Genomic DNA, 17,114 nt, shown 5'->3' on the forward strand with positions numbered 1-17,114 from the left:
GCATTTTTTAAAAAAAAGAAGGATGGGTAGAATCACAGAGAAAGATGAAGAGAGGAAAAAAGTCTTGTATTACAAAATAAGCTCTGAGTAGTTTTCCAAAACCCAGTCCAGTAGAACAACACTGTTAATACCTGAAAAGACAATCAAGATGGTACTTAAGGAAATCATTAACGTGAAGATATTTTTCCTTAAGTGAACGGGTAAAAATAAAGCACAGATGATAGCGCTTTCTTAATCCAGAATCTGCATTCCAGATTACATTCATAAAGACTTCTGTAAGGCAATAAGTCACTGACACAGGACACAGGTATTACAGAGACCAAAAAAGAAAAAGCATAACAATTTAAAGGGGTACTATATAACATTTAACAAACTAGCATGCTCAAGTAGATGATCTCATGTTACATAATCTGAAGAAGAAAACAACAGTGAAAACATAAATTTTGACTGAATACCTTTAGTTTGTGTTCTTTTCTATTGATAATGACAGCTGTGATCTGCTGGTCCATAAAGATAAGGATAGTACAAAGCAGGGCTGGAATTACAGCAGCTATCACTGTCCACCAAGGATTAGGCCCCAAAGGAGTAATAAACCAGCCACGATCATCTCTGGTGGGCTATAAAAAGTCATACGTGACCAGTCAGAACTTAAAGGATTATTTACATTTCAGCTTCACAAGACTACATACAAAACATTACTACCTATGTAAGAGCACCACAAAATGCTAAACATCCTATGATACCCAAACAAGAAATTACACATAATGAAACCATCTGGAATGTTACAGACTTGGTTGTATTTGATACAGTGAACCCAGAATTTGGAAGGAGCCCCAGAACACTACAGCAGTCTAGGATTTGGGTGATTTGAGCCTTGTTAATCTTTGCAGAGATTACATTAGAAAGCATGAAGAGGCCTGAAAAAACATGAAGAGGCTTACTTAAATGATTCGTACACCTAAGAGGTTGCATTATACTTTGAGAACACAATAATTTTAGAATAGTATCACTACTCCCTGAGGATAATGAAAACCTAATAAACCATAGAGATTATTTTGTAAAATACTAAGGCAGTGCAATGTATCAACAACTTACCTTAAAAGCATTTGGAACCTGAAGTTTTGGTGATGGAATCCCAATGGCATAGTCAATTAAAACCATAGACAGAATAGTGAGAAAGACAGCAAAATCGCTGACAACAGATCGTACCTACAATTATTGAGAGAAATTACTATTTTAACTAAAACATTCATGTATTATTTAAGATTTTTCTTCACTGTTTTAAAACATTTTGTGCTTACAGCTAAAACGATGCATATTCTGATACAAGCTTCCAATAGAGAAAAGATGCAGTGTCTGCTTCAGCAGTTTACTGAATTTGCAATGCAGATGGAATTCATACTTACACATGACTAATGACAACCTTTAAATTAAAATAATGGCACACACCTTTGTTGGGAAGTATCGACTAGTTTTGAACTGCTTCAGTGTGGATGACAGCGTTACTGTGGAAAAGAATAAGATGACAGACCAGAAGAGGACATCTGGAACATAAGGGCCATGATGACCACAGGCTCGTCCAACAAACTCCCCATGAAATTTTTTACATTCCTGTTAGGGAGAGAAAAATAGTATTGCTCTAAAAAGTATCCGTGCTTACACTAATATTTTCTGTCCAATTTCTTTCCTAAATTGCAAGCAGACTGCATTACTAGAAATAGTACAAGAATTCTTATATATTTATTTTTTTAAAACTTAAAACTCGTTATGTTTGCATTTAGTCTGCACGGAAAACTCTCAAACTCTCAAAATAATCTCTTTTTTAATCAGTATTAAATGATGAAGTCACTAAGACATACCATAAATAAAGAGATTAATATAAAACCAGATTTATTTCAAACTGAATAAGTTCACTTATTTATTTTCTGTTTACAAATACGGATTTACACTTACTAATTCTTTTCAAGAGTGGAAAGCAAAGTTCAAAAGCCACCAAGAGAAAGGCTGCTCCTGGTGTATTGTCAAGAACTGCTTTTTTTTTTCACTTCACAGGCCAAGCAATTGAAGAAAAAGCTATTTAGAATGTGCAGTATTAGACTAAATATTGCCTAAAAGGAGACCAATACATTTATTACCACATGGGGGCAGCACATTCCACAAATTGTCTTTCTCTTAAAGATAAAATCAATCTGATAAAATACCAGAAAACCCCAAATCTGTAACATTAATTCTATTCAATATAATTTATGATCAATTATGGAGATACAGTAGAAAACATATCCAGCAATTCTTCATTACCATGCTTAGTTGTCTAAAACCATAGAAAGTACCTCTAAAAAAGGAGCTACTAGCTGTGGGCTCACAATTCTTTCCCTCTCCTTCCCAGTGCCTCCACACTTATTAAGAAAAATGAAATGCAGCAACCAGAATCAGAGATTCCTGGCAGCAATATCTTGTCAGATCAGGATCCTTTAGTATTAGATTAAGTGGGTCGTTGGCTCATCAGACTGGCATCACAATACTGTGGGCTTGGCACGTTATGAGAAACTTTGGCTTTGAACAAAGATTGGCTTGGAAAAAAACACAGTTGCTATTTGATGACTGTGAGACAAAGGAGTGCAAACCCTTTTATACTGGTATAGGAGTAAACTAGGGATAAATATGATGCATTTCCAACTGACGAAATAAAGGTTTCAGGCGGGGAAAAAAAAAAATCAGGAAATCCGGAAGAAATTCTCAAGATTCTGGGACATCAAGTAGAAAACTTGTCCTGGCCTGAGCTAGACCTTGATTATCTACTGAAAATGATTTTGTCACTATCAGAACAAGCATTTTGCTCATACTTGTTTTGTCTTGATAGCAAAAGAATTGTTAGTCCTACTGTTGTTTTTTAGAGAGAATGAAAACCCACATCTTCAGAAACTTGGAACGTTTCAACCAGACACAAGAAACTACATGAAGATATGAGACGTAAAACAGACAGTGGGGTGAGTCTGACCAAATATTTACAGACAGCAAGGTCTAATCTCTTACTGCAGTACTCTTGAACAGAAGTTTCTTGATGATGCTTGCAGGAAATAAAGACACAAAAGTATGAAAAAAAATCAGTTATTTCTTTGGCAACTATAGGAACTACTGAGAAAAGTTGGTCAGATACACTCCTACCTAGGTAAACTCAAATTTTGGTAATAAACTTTCACAGAAGTTTTAAAGGGTTTTATATAATGCAGCCAGCCTTTTACATTTATAGTTAAAACAAAATCTGTTATTTTAAATCTCCTCAGCTGCAAATGTACTCTGAAAAACACTGTCAGAGATCTGAGAAAGTGAGAGGAGGAGTCTGCCCCTGCACAGATGCTCTCAGAGTGTGCTGCGATTTTGAGAATATTCATTCTGGACTGCTGGAATCCCTCAGGCCAGCAGTTCTCAACTTTCTCTTCTGCTGTGTCCACACCAACAGAGTTAAGGAGCAGTTCTTGCTCAGAGCAAGCCATGGAAGAAAGCTCTTGATTAATTCACAATAGGAGAACACGAGCTCTTCTGCATTCCTGCCTTTGAAAGAAAAAACTGCTGGAGACAGTCCTCTAGGTTGGCTTTTAAGTGTTCAATTTGATTATGGCTGTTGATTGGTTAATTCAGTTATATTTTTTGGTGTCTTTTGGACTCAATTCCCTTTGGCTGTGTAATGAAATGACCCATTTTTGAGAAAAAGTGGTGATCCAATCTCAAAATGACACTTAGCAAGTTGTAAATGTTACTTCGAAGAAGGTAAACTTGAAGTAACAAATCCTTTAAACTAAGTGTACCACTTAGAAGCTAGTTACGCATCCACGCAAGCTTCACAAACTGTAGCTTTTTCCCCTACCTCCCTGGACAAAAAAAATATTACAGAACTTCAGGCATGTGTAAGAAAAAACTGGTCACTGGACAGCAAATGTTACAAAACTTCTCCCCTTCCTCTCTTTTATAGCCTGAACAGTTGCAAGAATGTTTTAGAATGTTTTAGGGGAAATAAATGCTTCCGAGTCTTTCTACACAAGGGAACTTTGCGTTTGCCATCTGGCAGAATTTAGGACAAATCCATTGTCATTTGACACGTTTAGACTTAATCTCAGCCAAGCTCTTGTGCTAGTGTGTCAAGAAGGTTCCAAAGCAGGGCACAAAATGCACACACTTGCTTTAACATGTACTATCAAAGGTCTAAAATGCTAACAAAAGGAGATAACACTATAAAGTCCATGTAAATTTTTATTAAGTATATTTTATGCTTTATTTGAACAAATATGATCAGAAAAAACATGGTATTTTTTTCAATATATTTGCTGCAGTAGGAGAGACAAAATTATTTATACTTATGCCTTTATTTATTAAGTTCCAGTATTTCACTTACTGACACAGTTAGGTTCCCCCACGGCACATCGGATGCAGATATATTGTAGTCCTGCCAGTACTGTAAGGTTTTATTGCTAGGATGTTCTGGCTCCACACAATTGCATCTGAAAAGACAAAATATTTTTTTCCTTAATAGTGAAATATATATCAGATATTAATCCAAATTATCAATTTTATGACATATTGAAATTAAGTTGTACTTTGACAGAAAATTTTAGTTTAAATGAATTCTGTAAATGCATGCTTTGAAGCAGTTTGTAGTTCAGTAGCTAGTGTATTACTAGAGTATAATTTGCCGTGAGGTGCATATGCATATATAGTACGTAAAGTGACATATTTAACCACTGTTACCATTAAGTTTTACTGCTCATTTTCCTCCTGTTCTATTGATACTCCTGAGTGCAGTTTGTAATACTGAGTATGTGCCAGTTCTGTTCCACCCTCTTATACCTAACATTTCCCTACATGGCCATTACATGCTATGTACAGTTCCAGGCTTATACATTTCCCAAATAACAAACTGTCTGTGCCCTCTTTCTTTCTCTTTACCAGAGAAATGCCTTTGCATACAAAACTGTCAAACTACCCAGTCAATTGCCAGGGCTCTAAGAGTGTTGGCATCAGCAGCACCAAAAACTCTGTGAACTCTATGTCCATTGATTTTCCTTTCCTCACAGCTGCTGTAGAAGCACGCTCTTCATTTTAAATTGTGTATTTTAACACACAAAACCTGACGAGGCAATGTGGGAGGACAATACTGCAAATAGGTAATTTAAAATCAAACTTAAGTCTTTAAAGCCTCTGAAGCAACTGTGGGAGACATTTTCTTTGACAAAACCTTCAAAATACACAGGATACTTTGTAGGTTCCAAGATGACAAGTGTGCTTTTCAGTTCTCTTTAAATTAATCCTACTTTAATAATCTATAGTACCATCTAGCCTCCTAGTATTTTTATGGGCTTATGATGGCTTTAAATAAATTTTGTGCACTCTGATAAGGTTTTCAGGAGTAGCTGGGGACAGGATAACATCTACATCATACAGTACAGAGACACTGACCATTCATTTGCATTAGCTGTAGCAGAATATCAGTTTATTCACTTATATATACCATCTATTTTCCTGTGGCTGTTTAACTTTGCACAAAATTACAATACTCATCCAGATTTGTACAATTTTTTCTATAAGAAATTCTACCATCTACATCGTGAGTACACAACACTGCCATTCTATTTCAATTACAATACTATACATGTGACAACAGCTGCATTTAATACATAGATAGGTAAAGATGCAGGTTGTCTTTGAGCAATTCCTCGCTTTTATTTTAAATGCAGCTATTTATGAAAGAAAGAGAAAACCCTTACAGCCCATGAACAAAAAGCAAAATAAAAAAGCAACTGCATTCAGAGAAATAGAGGGCCTGAGCCAAAAGTCCTTGACTGGATCTTTCAAATATATTTAATATGCTTTGGATCAGGCCCTAAGTGCAAAATGAATGCGTGTTCAATGCGTAGTTCAAATATTACAAAATGGGTTAAATGAAGCAGGTCACTACTAGTGAGCTACAGTAGCATTATAAAGCCAACAAACGGTACAGCTACATTATCGCAAGGGAGTATTGGATGTTCATGCAACGATACAGAGGTGGCTATGTCGGGTTACTGCTGTTCTCTGTGAGCACAGGAGCTCCTTGGCCCCTGATGTCCATCGCCGATCGCAGACTGGGCAGACGCTGGGCCATGGCCCATTAGGGTTTGATTACAGTAGGCCAAGGTGACATGGGCTGCTCAATCAGTCACTTCCTCACTAGAAGGGAAGACTGTGCCTGTCGCCAGCACTACATGGTACAGCTACACTTGCTGCAAACTGCAAAATTACATTTAAAAGTTAGAGGAGCCAAAATTTCTATTTCCTTAGAAACATGACAAATGAAGCTATAGTTTAACACAGCTCAAGTAATTCATCTTCAGATGAAATCATCTGTTTATTTCTATAGTAGTATCACTTTCCTTCTTCACAGCATTCCAGTTTGATCTTTACCAAGTTTCACAGGCATTTAGTGATGGCAGACTGATCACCAGCAAGTAAGTGACTTCTGCAAACTCCACCCACACAGACCAAAATGACCCTGCACACTGCTTTTGTCACTGAACAAGTGCAGAACTGGGCCCTAACTGTAGAGATCAGATCCTGCTTTCTACTGAGAAGACCATTCAAACAATGATTTCAGTCTTTTGAAATATATATACAACATTATATTGCTTTCAGTATTGTATGTGTTTTGGCAACACTGACATTTTGGTGTGAGATTGTACCATGGTATTACTGTCTTCCAGCATCACACTAATTGCTTAACATTAGAGAAATGTGAGATAGTAAGACACTCCCTGTCCAATCCAGGAAACACAAGTGAAGGTACCATTCAGTGCCAGAACATGAAAACATTATCTACTGTGTCATTTCATAACACATGTAATTGCTTCAATAATAATTATTTCCCAACACAACTGACCTGCAAGGAGAAACTCACATTAGTGAAATGAGGCTTTCTAGTCTAATTGTTTGAATATTTTAGTCTCTTTCGTCGCCATTTTTCACTTGAGAGCTGCTGGAAGAAAAAGTAAAATACACTGAATTGTTAATACTAATACATCCTTCTATTTTCCTGATAAAAAATGTATTTCTTCAGGGATGTTCAAAATGCTCTTAAGTTCTTGTAAAGTTGTTTAAAGTGCTGAGCACTTGCGTACTACGTGCAGTTTATGCTATTACCAAATGAGTAAGAGACTATACATACACCTATATTTTCTAAGCAACATATTCAGCACTAAATACGGTACCATTCAGCAATGTACTCTCACACCTTGTAAGACAGCAATCGTCTTTCTTAGGCTAAAAGATACAGAAGGATTCGTTTGATTCTCTTTCATCATGGCTAAGAAGAAACTGGTTTCTTTCACGGCTAGAATATAGGCAGGGAAGAATCTGACATTGGCTGTGGTAGCAAAAGCATAGTTATCGCTATAGAGGGGAAAAAAAAGTCTTTGCTGCCAATCTCAACACATCTATTTCATCACACTGATGACAGAACAATTCTTTTTGCATCTTTACACTTTTGGCTACTGCAAGACATTCTGATCTCCTGGTAGCAATTTAGACATTTTAACAGGGGTGCCTGTAGACTTCATGGCGTCTGTGACATCCATGATGAGTTGGCACATATGAGAGGGTCTATTGTGACTCATGCCTTTGTTTTCAAGTCAGCTGGAGGCTGAGAGATCTAAAATGGCACTAGGTACCCAGTCACAGGTCACTCACTATCTTCTGTATTTAAAACGTCCATAATTTGCAGCTAGGCAGAAATCAGCGGAGCTTGCTTTCTTCTAGGGTACTTAAAAATCTAATACAGCCTATTATAAAGTGGCTTATAAGTCTGAGGTAGATTAATAAACCATTTCACACAAGACAGTCTTCAGAAAATTGCATAGCTGTTGTAAGATTAGAACTGACAAAAGGAGAAAGCAACAAAGAGTAACAGCCTGAACACGCTAACTGAAAAAATAACCAGAGCAAGGAGTCTTTATTGTCTTTATGCCTTCCAAAGTGCTCAAGAAATCTCCTGCAAATCTCTGGCAAATCAGGATGGCTGTCAAACTGGTATCCTCTGGAGCCTTCTCCTCTCTCCCTTTTGCAGGCGGATCAAAATTTCAGCTAAATCTTCAGCACCAATCTAACTGTAACAGTATAGGCAGTATAGGCACTTGTTTCTTAAGTCTCAATTTCGTTAATTTCATTACGTTGAGGCAGCCATCATAATTTCACTGCACGCAACATCTCCTACAACTTGTACTGTTTTCAGAGAACAGAGCCACGATCTGACAACAGCAACTTCAGGACATCTCAAACAACTAGCAGTCTTCTTTGTTCCACAAAGGGAATAGTTACTACTAGACTTAATAGCACCAAAAAGACTGTAGGATTGCTCTTTCTTTGGACAATGGGAAAGGGAATATTGGTTAGTAAATTAGAAACCTGTTATTTTATACGTAAAGTTGGGTAATACTTCTCCCCTCCTTTGTAGATCAGTAATAAAAGAGAAATATCGTGGCTACTCAACAACTAGTCAGCTGAAAGGTTCTGTACTAAATCCACTTTCATCCTGACTGTAACTTTCTGTTTAACGCAAAACAAGAAATGCATTACTGCCTGCGTCTATTTGTTCCATTGAAATTAACATCGGTCTGGTCCTTCCAATCCTTCCAAAATCCACCTCTAACCCCTGATTCTTCAGGTTGCTTCTTCACCATTTTCTTCTCTCTACCTGGTCATGCACACACTGCTACCCACACAGATTTTAAATATGCAGCACGGTGCCAGTCCAGCTTTGAACAAGAGCTTCAGGCAGTGTTTTTGTGAGTAAATAAAACACACTTAAATGGTGCAGCTCCTTTTTAAGCCTCATGGCCATTCATCCCTAAGGAGTTGCCATTTTTCAGTATATTGTTTTCAAGACTAGGAGGCACTTACTATTGATGGTTTTATCCAACTCACAAGGCACTTTTTTGGATCTCCTTTTTTTCCAGCATTTACATATTGCAAGCTATACCTATTTATACTTACTAAGGATCTGATCTATAAAAGATGCAACTGCAGCTTCTTCATGATTAGTCAATATACCATTTCCCCTTCCTAGAAGGGCAAAATGTCTTTCTGGCTCACTTAAGATATCTTGAGAATGAGATTTTCTCAATATGAATATTTATAATATTTTAAAAACTACAGGGAAGTATGACAAATAAGTTGCAAAATGTGCTTGTTTAAACAATATGTCTCACTGAATATCAGAGCACATATTTGGTAATGTGAGTAGGAAGTTCTCCCCTAACACAGAGCATGCTCTACGAGTATGCTGTGCACAAAACAGAGAAATAATAAGATAACAGTATGAAATGGAAGATAATATAACTGAGTTTATTTTAAAGTAAGGTATATTAGAATATATGTGTAAGTATTCTTTACATTGCATTTACAAGGTTGAAGGAAATATATCAATAGCAGAATGCTACGCATGTTTAGGTTGTGTCCAAATACACCATTTTCAAGTTTATTATGGGCATTCACGGAGTCCTTCTGTTTGTATAACAATTGCTATTGTTAGAAGGGGAAGGGGACAACAACATCATAAACTATGTCTTCTCTGCTATCTTGTACCTACAACACCTGCATAACCCTGGCATTATATTTACCATATTCCTTCTCATGCCAACATTCATAACTAAATCAAAGTCTCAGTGGAGAAGAGACTGGAAACAAAATAATTAATCGTGATGGAAAATGAAATTGTCAGTTAAGTTCTATTCTCAGTATCACGAAATCCTTTCACAGCACAGCTGTCATGGCAAGACAAGATTTTTTCTTCATTTATTCATGAGATCTGCCATCCTGAATTACGACCATGAAGTTAAGTAGCCTATCTCTGACAGTCACGAACATCAGTAGGCATTCACATATATTCTCTAAGGTTGGAAGTCAGTTGGTGAAGCTGAGGATGAAAATAGAAAAGCCTATAAAAAGTACCAAAACAATGCCTTCAGCAGCACAATAATTTCAGAGAGAGAGAGAGAGAGAGAGAGAGAGAGAATGAGAAATCTGAGGCAGGGAACTGATGCTAGAGTGAAGAAATCTCGAAGAATCAGTTTCTTCGGATCACACATCAGGAAGAGAACATTCTGTCAAGGGGGAAGTCTAGAAAACAGATTTATAATCACATTGTAGCTTTTTTTGTAGCTTTGATTTGAACTCACAGAGGTTGGGTTTTATTAGCTGCCTGATGCAGCATGCAGTCCATGCATTCTTAGCAGTACTATGGCACGTAACTGCCATACATAGAAGTTCATGTGCAGAAAAGCATTGTAACTATGTGGGGTATTGACAATTCATCTGAAAGCTTTCACTGATAAATATTTCTAGGATGTCACTTTCCCCTGCTTCCAAAGCTAAAAAAACATACACCTGAGGAGAAGAGATTCAGTATAATGCTGGTACGGAAATAACATACTGCCATACATCATAATGCTATATGGTCAGCTTAAGTTTCAATTGTCCAGGTGTGGTGCATCAATACACACAAACGTACTATAACAAAACCACACAAGAATTTTTTATAAGCCTTTCTAGATTTTGAAGGCATTATGTAGACCAGCTACCAACAAAAAACTGAATGCTGTGGAGAACTGCTTAACAAGGAGATCTATTTCAAAAGTGGAGGGGATGAATAGTAGGAAAGAATAAAGCAAGGTAGCCACTCTCTGGCTTCACATGAAGGAGAAAGAGACAAACAAGTCAATTGGCTTGGGCAGGCATAGGAAAGTCCTAGAATAAATAGAATAAAGAAAAATAATGTCTAGATTCCAAGGTTTGTCAAGAAGCAAAAGGGAACCAGCAGTTAAGTTCAACAACAGCAGTTGCATGGTTCTGGAAAGAAGAGGGATATTCTTAGGGAAAGACACACAGGATATAGCACAGCTATTTAACTGTAGGAAAAAACTATAAAGGGGAAAAGAAAAATCTATATTCATATCTAAGTTCAAAGAAATCATTACAGGAATTGGAATTCAATTACATGCCTGGGATCGTAACGAGCACTTCTGTGCTTACCACCACTGATTCTTCTCATTCCACCTGCAGCTTAAGGGATACAGGGTATAAACCAACCTAATTTGCATCCAATAATGATGTATTTAGATTAAGTTCTATAAATAATAAAAGATGTAAAATTTCCTTGTGCAAACAGTGGTATGCACAAAAATAATCTTCACAATGCCTTCTAGAAGCAATGGTTTCTATAGCCTGCAAACGATACTGAGATTGACATGATCTTGGCTCTCTAATTACATCAGAGTGGGATTTTCTACTCCTAATGCTTAAGTGCATGTCAATACCAAGACAGATTGCAATATGCATATTACTATGCCAAGAAATCACTTTAAAATTATTCAATGTAATCTGTTAATAATTGAGTAACTTCTGGTAAAGATTTATTAAAAACAACATGAATTCATCACTTTGAAAAAAGAATTAATAGAAAATGAAAAGGTATAAAAAGTCCCAAGATCTAAGCACCTCACACTGAGAAATAACTCATCTTCTGTATTCTAAGATAACTATCTTAAAATGCTTGTATTTTAAAATACTGGGTTGCTTTCTAAATCACATTCCTTTCATCCACAATGCTTACTCTTTTCCTTTTGAGAACGTGTTTTTTATTTGCTCCAGTTTGGGGTTCTCCTTTCCTAGCAAAAATAACATTCTAATATTTAACATATACATTAAAACTGATGGGCATCAGCGTTCCAGACAGGATTCACTAACTGGAGATATATTTGCTACAGGGGTAGGAAAAAACAGGAGGAAGACAGTACAGAAATAAGAGAGTTGCTATGCCAACCTACAAATGCTAATGGCATGACAAATACAAAAAGGTCACATAAAAAAACAAACAGAAAGAAAAGCCCTGATCAAAAAGTATGTGCACTTAATTTAATGAACGATGCAGCTACTCTATCCAAATTTCTTCAAAGCAATGCAGTTTAAAAATAAAAAGTAGCACACAGTAGCACACTGAAAATGAGGTTGTCTTTGTCCTTCTTTTGATTTAGCTCTTATTCTTTATCATTCATATCAGAAAGATGGTATTTTAAGAAAAAGTTACATATATAAATGCTGAATGGATTTGCCTGCAAGCAGATCACCTAAAGATTAGGACCAACACTTAAACACAGAGTAACAAATATAATTAAAAAATGAGTAAAAAGTGCATTAGGTCTAGTTTTACATTAATTGGATCATGCAACAAAATACATTTTTGTCTTCTTGAGACAGAATTCTGTAACTCAAATACCTGTCTTCTACGTAAAATGGCAAAATGCTAGATACAATTTTTAAGACATCTTTTAGGAGGATTTTCAGCCAATTTTCAAATATTTGGTTCTGCTTGATTAAAAATTTAAAAATAAATACAAAACCAACCCAACTGTTCTGAATGTTCTTTCTATAGTCTTCTAAGGTTTGTTATGGTGGATAGTAGTAATTATTCCTGTACTCTCAAATATAAGAGGAGATGCCTGCAGTACAGTCTTTTACATCAAACTCCTGCAACAGAGACTGTTTATGACAGAATTTAAACCCACCAAAAACATAGAAAGGGTTTTCTTTCTCACTTGAAATATGGTTTCAATCTGGTGAAATAACAACCATTTTAAATTACTATTTTCTTTGTCTTTCTAGTACTCCACAGGAGAGCACTTACAGCATGCCAATGACTTTTGCTGGGTCAAACTCATGTCTTCACCAGGGCAAAGGAACAGTACTGGTATGTAGACAGAATATCTGTGGACACGAGAGCATTCTTGGAAAGCCCATGGGAGAGGAGAGGAGGGCTGGGCCACAGCATACACCGAAAACTTCCAATATATACAAGTCTTTCGACCTATTTATCATCAATTTTTTGAGTGGGCAACAGGTAGGATACAGAACACACAGAAATTTTACAGTATAACCTGAGTTTTCTAGCATAGATTTGCAGATCCAAGATAAAGTTTTACATAAGCTTTGGCTGAGCATTCAAAGAGAAATGAGTTACTCAACCTTTTGAAGTTCACCCAAGGCTAATTAAAGAACTGCCAAGGCTTTACTAACAATTAAAAACTTGTCTTTAAATCCCCAAAGAGGAAAATGCAAACAGCTGTTTTAATTAGCAAAACAGCAGATACTAATTAGCTTCTGTAACAGAGTATGCTGGTCCTTTAAGGACAGGACCAGTTTCAGCCCAAGTTTGTTACCCATTTAAACTACAAGCAGAAGGACTGGAGTCTGATGCTGCAGCAAAAGCTTCTAATTCCTTCTGAAATCAATATCCCCCATCCTCAAGTACACAAAAAAGACAGTTTTATTTCAAGTAAACTTTTATGCTTATCCATCTTTTAGTTTCTTATCTTTCTGGAACTGAGACTCAGATATTTGAGCATGGACTGAGGGTTACTTGAAATGTCTTGTGATGATCCCATGGGGATGATAATTGTGACACCTCATCTTCTGGGCAAAAGGCCACTGTATCTGGACAGTCATATTTTTACAGCAAACCCATGGAGTTAAGGTGGCACCAAGTCTGCTGTGAAAGTACTGGTCATTTGGGCAGCTGAAGTAGAGTTATTCCAACTGAGCACATCTTTAGGTTCTCTCAATCTTTTGGAACCAGTTCTGAAAAACTAAGAAAAACTAACATGAAGGAGAAAGGAGGGGAGAGAACAAAAGAGGCTGGAATTACCATTTTGCTGTTCAGAGCACAGATCCTTGGATTCAGCAGATATGCTCTTACAAGATAATCAATATGCATTGATTATCCATACACTGGCATTTCCAACGAGTAGTTTTAAAGTTAAAAAAAATGTAAGTAACATCCCATTAGAGCTCTGATGCTTGCTTATTTTGGTATTAGCAGGGCCAGTTGCTATGGACTTGATTGATAATAAACAGGATATTGTTGCAAGTAGATGATACAGTATAAAAGCCAAATGTAAGATGTAATGCAAGACTTTAAAAGTCAACTTAAGTGTACTATCTACACAGAGTGAAAGAATAACAGAGAATATAGGTATGAAATAATAAACTCATAAATAACTACAAAAATACTACATCAAATAATTTTGGTATCTGTATATGTGTTTGAAACCACTAGGCAGTGGTTAAATCTTTCTTCCAAACATCTGGAAGACACTTGTCCTTAAGGAATTGTGTTTGAAAAATCTAAAACTGTTGTGCTGTAGGACAGGACAGGTCAATAGGTGTAACTGGAGATGATAATAGCTGTTCTTACACCATTCTGTGTGCTCTGCACATTCTACACTCAATGAAGAGAGTTACCAAGGGCAGGCAGCAAGTAAACACCACTCCTCAAGAATCAGTTTGGGATTCTGATTAATAAATGGAATTCTAAGTAAAACTATCAACATTTATTTGTGAACAGAAGGACTAGGACAACAATCCACAAAGACTGTGCTATATGAGGATCTTCAGAGTAAAATACCTACTTCATGGAAGTTAAGTAAAGTTAAATAAGAGAATACAACCTCAACTGCATGCTTGGTCTTTTCTTGATGTTTATTGCTTTCTCTTCAAATTATTATTCCTTTGTCTACTGATTAAACTATTAGAGAGGAATAGAATTATTTTCAGCATGATGAGAGAGTATGTCACAGCAGAACTACAGTTTCTCTGATTTAACTTGTTCTGTGAATTAAGCTATATAATGTACATTCAGATTCAGGATTTGCTAACTATTCTTGTAGCAATAAGATACACAAAGCTCAAATGTTTTCTCTGTTGCCGTGTTCTGTTTTTCCCAGCTTAAAATGCAAATGAGACATTTGGTTGAGACACTCCTATTTTTCCAGTGAACAGAAGATGTGGCACTCTTCAAGCATTGTTCTGTTAGGGCCCCACCCTGCTCATGCAGAGGGTTCAAATGGGTTCAGTGAAATAATAAAGACATTTCTGGAGAGGGATTTTCATTGAAAATGCTTTTTAATGACATTTTAGTTGCTGAGGTGACCAAGCTTGATTGGCCTCAGGAAAGACTAGGATTTTGTTCTTTACTAGAACAACGTTTTTGTTCTCATATCACAGAAACAAGTCTATGAGGTTTTTCTTCTAAATGAAACTATATTGATAAAAGCAATTCACTTTTTTATTCCCCAAGTACAACAGTACCTGTCTAAACTCCACAATAAAGTAAAGCTGCTTAAATGGAGTTAGTTAAAAAATCTTATTATTAAGAAAAAAATTGATTATGACATAATCAATAAGCACTGAGAAGCATCTCATAATTCCAAATCCACTTCAGTTCTTGGAGCTTGTACCTTAAATGCCAGAAAGTTAAAATAAAGGAGGTACATCAATTTATATCCTTTATAGATAGGTGAACATTTCAATTGGAGAAAAAACAAACAAACAAAACCAGATAATATATGATATACAAACATTGCCTGAATAGCCTGTCACCAGTAGAAGATTATAAATCATCAGTACAAGGTTACAGGAAGAGATGACTGAGCTAAACCTCATTAAATAAAAATGTGAATAGAGACCTAAAACTGAGGTCCCTTCAAGTCCTATTTTTAATTCTAGGACTTCCAAATTGCATGTATGGAAGCTTTTTGAAACTCCAAGTCAAGATATTTTTACTTAAGTAAATGTATCTTGCTTGCACACATACATCCAGTAACTACCACTTCCAAATGACAGCATAATAGCTTCCACATCTTAAGTTTGCAACTACTGCAAACTTGTCCTGCTGTGCTCCTCACAGAGAAAACAACCCATTTACAAAACCTAACAGTTTAACAGAAAATATCTTACTTACGAGTACTTCGTCAGCAGATCCAAATCATTATGCATGTTGATTGGATATGTCTCACTGAGATGAAACAGCTTCTCTAAGGCCTCATAAATGAAGATGATGCAGATAAGAGAAGCAAAAGCTTCTTCAGTAAATCGGGTAATGTAGCAGACTAGGGAGCTTGCATCAGTTGCAACAAGGATGATGCACAGGATTGCAGTCCACAGCCCGATGCTAGCTCTCAGAGAAAGGTATGACAACCCATACTCTCTAAAAATAAGAAAAAAATTAAACACAGTTAATATTTTGCCCAGCCACAGTGAATGGAGACAAGGCAGCTACAAATTTTCCTTTCTAGAGACAGTCTTAATCAGAAACTACATACCTATGTGAACTGAAGATACTGTCAAGTCACCTCCTGACTAGAGCTCTCCTCCAAATTAACAGGACACAAAGACCTCTATCTCCACTAAAGCAAGTCAGAAGCTTTGAGAGTAGTCACACACATGAAGTGTGTGTGACTCACTTTTTATCCCATATCCTCCTTTGCGAACAGCCAACACCTGTCAATTTCTTTTTAAGCTGTGAAAAAGTAGCTATAACAACTTTCATCAAAATTCTGTATGCTTATTGCATATGATAATAGAGCTCCAAACACACCAGGTGACATTAGCACAGTGAACTGAAAGCTCTACCTGAAGGTGCTGGAAAATTTATTGGGGTGCTAAGTGGGGTCTCTTACTCTATGTTGTTCAGGAGATCTTGGTGTAGAAGCCCCATCACAGCAATGAGGCAGAAAAGCAGACAGGATAGCAGAGAAGCACGATGGCTTCCAACATGAAGACGTAATTTTTACCCACACTGTGGCAGAGATATGTCATGTACAGCACATTAACATAAATGTGAGTATATGCTGTTCTGGCATGACACTGCACCCCGGCATGGTCTGTATTAGTGACTATTGAAAGATGGCACCACTTCCACTGCACTTACTTCCTTGGCTTCCTTGGTGAGAGGCAACACCTTTTGAGTTAGGGATGAGATAACCCAGTGATTTAAATGTATTGTCTCAGAGTAGAAAATGATAAAATAAAAAACAAACAAACCCCCAAAAACAAGTAAACAAAAAACCAAGCAAACAAAAAAAACCCCACCAACACCCTGAAGCTGACATTCCCTTCAAAACAAACAAAAAGCCAAAAATTTTAAAAATCAACCTTTCTGCATTACCACCAATTCACTTGTCTCAGTCACTGCATAATTTTCAGACTCTAAAAGCCTAAGCAGTGCACTCCAATACAAATTGTTGACTATTCTGTTGGAA

The 17,114-nt window shown here is 36.6% G+C and overlaps 2 protein-coding genes across 11 annotated transcripts in view; one reads left to right on the plus strand and one right to left on the minus strand.

Moving 5' to 3' along the window:
- DPP4 (dipeptidyl peptidase 4) overlaps window positions 1-17,114 on the plus strand; it is an 80,742-nt gene that overhangs the window by 61,704 nt on the left and 1,924 nt on the right. The window lies entirely within an intron of this gene.
- Window positions 1-17,114, minus strand: part of SLC4A10 (solute carrier family 4 member 10) — a 149,724-nt gene that overhangs the window by 19,324 nt on the left and 113,286 nt on the right. For all 10 annotated transcript variants that reach the window (XR_003533537.1, XM_027678746.1, XM_027678749.1 and 7 more), the window contains 5 exons: window positions 15,815-16,060; window positions 4,391-4,496; window positions 1,450-1,611; window positions 1,096-1,209; window positions 456-617 (listed from right to left, as the gene is read on the minus strand). Coding sequence is in view for 9 of the 10 variants with exons in the window: in XM_027678746.1 (XP_027534547.1) it covers window positions 456-617; window positions 1,096-1,209; window positions 1,450-1,611; window positions 4,391-4,496; window positions 15,815-16,060 (790 nt within the window). In the remaining variant the exon portion in view is untranslated. The remainder of the gene's footprint in view (window positions 1-455; window positions 618-1,095; window positions 1,210-1,449; window positions 1,612-4,390; window positions 4,497-15,814; window positions 16,061-17,114) is intronic.

This window comes from Neopelma chrysocephalum, unplaced genomic scaffold (genome assembly GCF_003984885.1).
Source record: "Neopelma chrysocephalum unplaced genomic scaffold, ASM398488v2 Primary Assembly neopelma1_44, whole genome shotgun sequence".
Classification (NCBI taxonomy): domain Eukaryota; kingdom Metazoa; phylum Chordata; class Aves; order Passeriformes; family Pipridae; genus Neopelma; species Neopelma chrysocephalum.